The sequence below is a fragment of the Mus pahari genome, chromosome 18 (genome assembly GCF_900095145.1).
Source record: "Mus pahari chromosome 18, PAHARI_EIJ_v1.1, whole genome shotgun sequence".
NCBI lineage: Eukaryota > Metazoa > Chordata > Mammalia > Rodentia > Muridae > Mus > Mus pahari.
The window spans coordinates 10,502,903-10,507,229 of NC_034607.1; the positions used below are offsets into that span (position 1 = coordinate 10,502,903).

The following is a 4,327-nucleotide window of genomic DNA, read 5'->3' on the forward strand; positions in this document are numbered from 1 at the left end:
AGGCCCTTCCTCTGGGCTGCATAACCTAAGTGTGATTCCCAGAACCCATCAGGGAGAAAAAGACAGCACCTTCCACAAGTTTGCACACACACACATGCGCATACACTAGGTAGGTAGGCACGTAGGTACGTAGGTAGGTACGAAGGTATAGGTAGGTAGGTAGGAAGGTATAGGTAGGTGAGTAGTTGCGGGGTGGGCAGGCAGAATGGATGCAAGAATATGCATTTCTAAAAATATTCACTCAATTTTCTCAATAAATCAGACTGAACACGGAGTTTAACAGGTTTTTTTTAAATGTTAAAACATTTACTATCCATTGTCATAAACATTGTAATCATTCACACATGTTTAATGCTTTGTATTTTTAAATGGCAATCTTTGAGAATGGTATTGTTACCTCTTTTCTTAAATGAAGAAAAAAAAAGGCCACAAAAGTTATTAAATTTCTATAACTTAAAGTACGTTGGCACAATAACCCTACAGGTGCACTAGTGGCGGCCATACCTTGGTGGTAACCAACAGTTCTCTAATTGAATTTAGGACCCATTTAGCAAGGGGATACCATATGCCTGGTACTGATAAACCTAGTACCCATAAACATCTGTCCTTATACCACTGGTAAGTGTAGTCTCCATTCCTCATCAAGGAAACCTCCTTCAATAGACAGACTTTTAGAGAAAACCACAACCAATCAAAATGCAGAGCTGTGAAGCCCTGCCCCAATGAATTCATATATAGAATCCAGAACCTAAAGCTCAGGAAACAATGCAGAGCAGAAGGCAAAAAGATCTTAAGAGCCAAAGAACCAGGGAGTTTTTTGTGGGATTGTGTCTCTTAGTATTATCAGAACCTATACCCATGAGGTCTTATCAATATGAGCACCTGAACATGAGCTATACAAGGATGACACCAATAAGCATGCCACACTGAATGGTGACAAGCCCATGAGGTCTCAAACCCACACAGGCAACTGAGTAATGCTGGGGGAAGAAGTGTTCCTTCCCAGAGAAGAGTACATCAGTTAGTTGTCCAGTACCAAACAATGAAAACATACATACAAGTAGCACTATGTGAACTCAACAGATTATATTTAGAAATATGTTTGTGAGAACAAAAGCATACATGCATGCAATACCAATGAAAAACAAGGCATGAGATCTTATGCCCCAGTACAGGGGAATGCCAGGGTCAGGAAGCAGGAGTGGGTGGGTTGGGGAGCAGGGGGGGGGGTGGATAGGAGGCTTTGGGGATAGCATTTGAAATGTAAATGAAGAAAATATCTAATAATAAGAAAAAAGAAAAGAAAAGCCAGGCATGAATCTGAAACAATCAAGGAGGACATATAAAAAGGTTTGGAGGGAGGAGAGTGGAGGGAGAAATGTTGTAATTAAATTACAATCTCAAATATAAATAAAACAAAACATAAACAATGTATGGTAAGAGAGACATGTCAATGAGTAATAGTGCTTGTTGCCCAAACACCCTGGGCTGAATCTCTATGTGTCACATAAAACTGGAGAGACAGACAACTCCACAACCTTACCCTCTGACCTCTACACTCAACACCCCCACACATAAGGAATGATTTTTTTTTTTAATAAGATATGGTACTCCTTCTGTGTCCATTTTTTCCTAATTTATTTACAGATAAAGAACTTGTCAGGACTGGAGAGATGGCTGAGAGGTTAAGAGCACTGACTGCTCTTCCAGGGGTCCTGAGTTCAATTCCCAGCAACCACATGGTGGTTCATAACCATCTGTACTGAGATCTGGTGTCCTCCTCTAGTCTGCAAGCATATATATGTACTTCTAAAATATATGTATAAATAATAGATAAATAAATATTTAAAAAAAGAAGAACTTGCCAGAGCAGGAGAGTAACATAAACATAGCAAGATCCCATTTCAAAAGAAAAGGAAAAAAGAAAAACTAGCAATACCTCAACATCTAAATAAGTACTATTAAAAACAATCAAAACATTGATCATTCAGAGACAATAAGCAATAACCCTGAGATCTTTACTCATAGCTCCTGTATAAAGCTACCAGCTACTCTGCTGGGTCATCCATGTCAAGCATAAAAACTAATGTGCCAATCATCAGCACATTAGAGTTTCTGCAACTGGCTGTAGAAGATTGAACTCATCTTTCTGAATTTATGGACAGTCATAAATATCCTATTTTGACATAACTAAGTAAGAATGAACTTGTTTACATACTCTTCTTAATAGCTTTGGTTTGTGGGTGTGGCTGAATCCCTCCAGCTGGAAGTCCGTAAGTGCTGATTCGCTGTACAAGACTCGCTACATTTCCTTGCCTTTCCCGTTTGATGGGCAAATTGTCATCCTTGGGTTCTGCCTCTCTCTTAATTTCCTAAAAAGAGAGAAATTGGTAAAAAAAAAAAAAAAAAAGAAAAGAAAAAAAGAAAAGAAAACTTAAGTATATCTTATTCAAGTTACAGTCTTAAGTATATTTCTGTATCTTTAATGTAGCTTAGTTCAGCCTAGTCTGGAACTTCCTCTGCAGCCAAGCTAGCCTGGACCGTGTGGCCATCCTCTCACCTGAGCATCCCTAATCCCTACTCTTGAGTCTCAAAGGTAAGATGCCAAGACACCGCCACAGTGAATAAACTATGACATAACTCATTGCTAAGCTTTTGTTGTGCTCAAATATGTCTGAAGAATGCATATCATTTTGCTGACCATGACAAAGTATAAGTTTACATCTTATTGAAACTAGAAAAAAAAGTAGAGGTGCAACCCACTCTCACTCTAGCATACACCAGAAAATCCTAGAATACATAAATTACTAACACAATAGTTTTAAGTCAAGAGTGCATAAACTTTTTTCCTACAAAGAACTATATACTAAATCTTTATGGATACCAGGTCATACAATCTCTTTCCAATATCAATTCTGTTATATGCAATCCAATGCAGTCATATCCTTAAACAACTAAACCCACATATATTCCTTTTAAAAAAAGAAAAAGGAATCTGAAAGAAGTTGGGCATGGTAGTCTTCATCTGCAATCCCAGAGAAATCAGAAGTTCAAGGTCCTCGTCCACTGTATGAGACAACAGTGGGATCAGAGCCATCCTGACAACATGAGACCCTTTGCAAAAGGGGGGGGGGGGTAAATATTCACAAATTTTACATGTCATTTAATACTCTAATTTTTCCCCGTCCAATTACACAGTTCGTAGTTAGCAACCTTACAGCATGATCTTGTACAAACCAATGGCACGTAAGTTCTACCCTGTAGGTTTTCATTTAATGGTTCCCTGCTCTAATTCACAGATCTAAAATGAATCACCATGCCAGGTGGTGATAGCACATCCTGTAACCCCAGCACTCAGGAGGCAGAGCCAGGCAGATCTCTGAGTTCATGACCAGCCTGGTCTACATTCCAAGATGGTCGGGACTACACAGAGAAACCATAAAACCAAAAAAAAAAAAAAAAAACAAAACCAGAAACATGATGAGAAAGTGTATGAAATATTACTAGAAGAAACAAAGACCACATAAACGTGAAATCATGCCATATACCATGTGAAAAGCTTAGGAGAGTCCCTGGAGGGGGCCTCAGTTCATGCCCAGGCTTCAGCCTCTGTCCCACTACTCAAAGTCATTAAGCTTTATTTAGTTCACCTAACATAAATTCAGCAGTGGAAAGCAAAATTCATCAGGGTAACTTTACAAAGCGACCTAGGACTGGTGAGATGGCTCAGTGGGTAAAGGCGTCAGCTGCCAGGCCAGACAACCTGAGTTCAATGTTCAGTATCCACAAGGTAGGAGGATAGCACTAACTTCTTCTACAGAGACAAATGAGTGGGTAAGAGGCAGCAAGGCACAGCAAAGGAACACAAAAGGCAGAATGTGAACAACCTGACTGGAAGATAACACAGAGCAAAGCTTCTGAGAAACAAACACATAGCAGAAGCGAGAATGTGAAAAGGTCTTAAAAGTCATAGCGACTGGGCTGGAGAGATGGCTCAGTGGGTAAGAGCAGTGACTGCTGGTCCTGAGTTCAAATCCCAGCAAACACTTGGTGGCTCACAACCACCATGTAATGAGATCTGATAGCAGAAGCAAGAATGTGAAAAGGTCTTAAAAGTCATAGCGACTGGGTTGGAGAGATGGCTCAGCAGGTAAGAGCAGTGACTGCTGGTCCTGAGTTCAAATCTCAGCAAACACTTGGTGGCTCACAACCACCATGTAATGAGATCTGATGCCCTCTTCTGATGTGTCTGAAGTCAACTACAGAGGAGGAGGAGGAAGAGGAGGAGGAGGAGGAGGAGGAGGAGGAGGAGAAGGAGAAGGAGAAG

General features: G+C 40.2%; 1 protein-coding gene across 1 annotated transcript in view; it reads right to left on the bottom strand.

Annotated features, from left to right (window-relative positions):
* Cd2ap (CD2 associated protein) overlaps window positions 1-4,327 on the bottom strand; it is a 74,869-nt gene that overhangs the window by 46,159 nt on the left and 24,383 nt on the right. Inside the window, exon 3 of the mRNA XM_021217992.2 lies at window positions 2,219-2,372. Within this exon, the coding sequence (XP_021073651.1) occupies window positions 2,219-2,372 (154 nt within the window). The remainder of the gene's footprint in view (window positions 1-2,218; window positions 2,373-4,327) is intronic.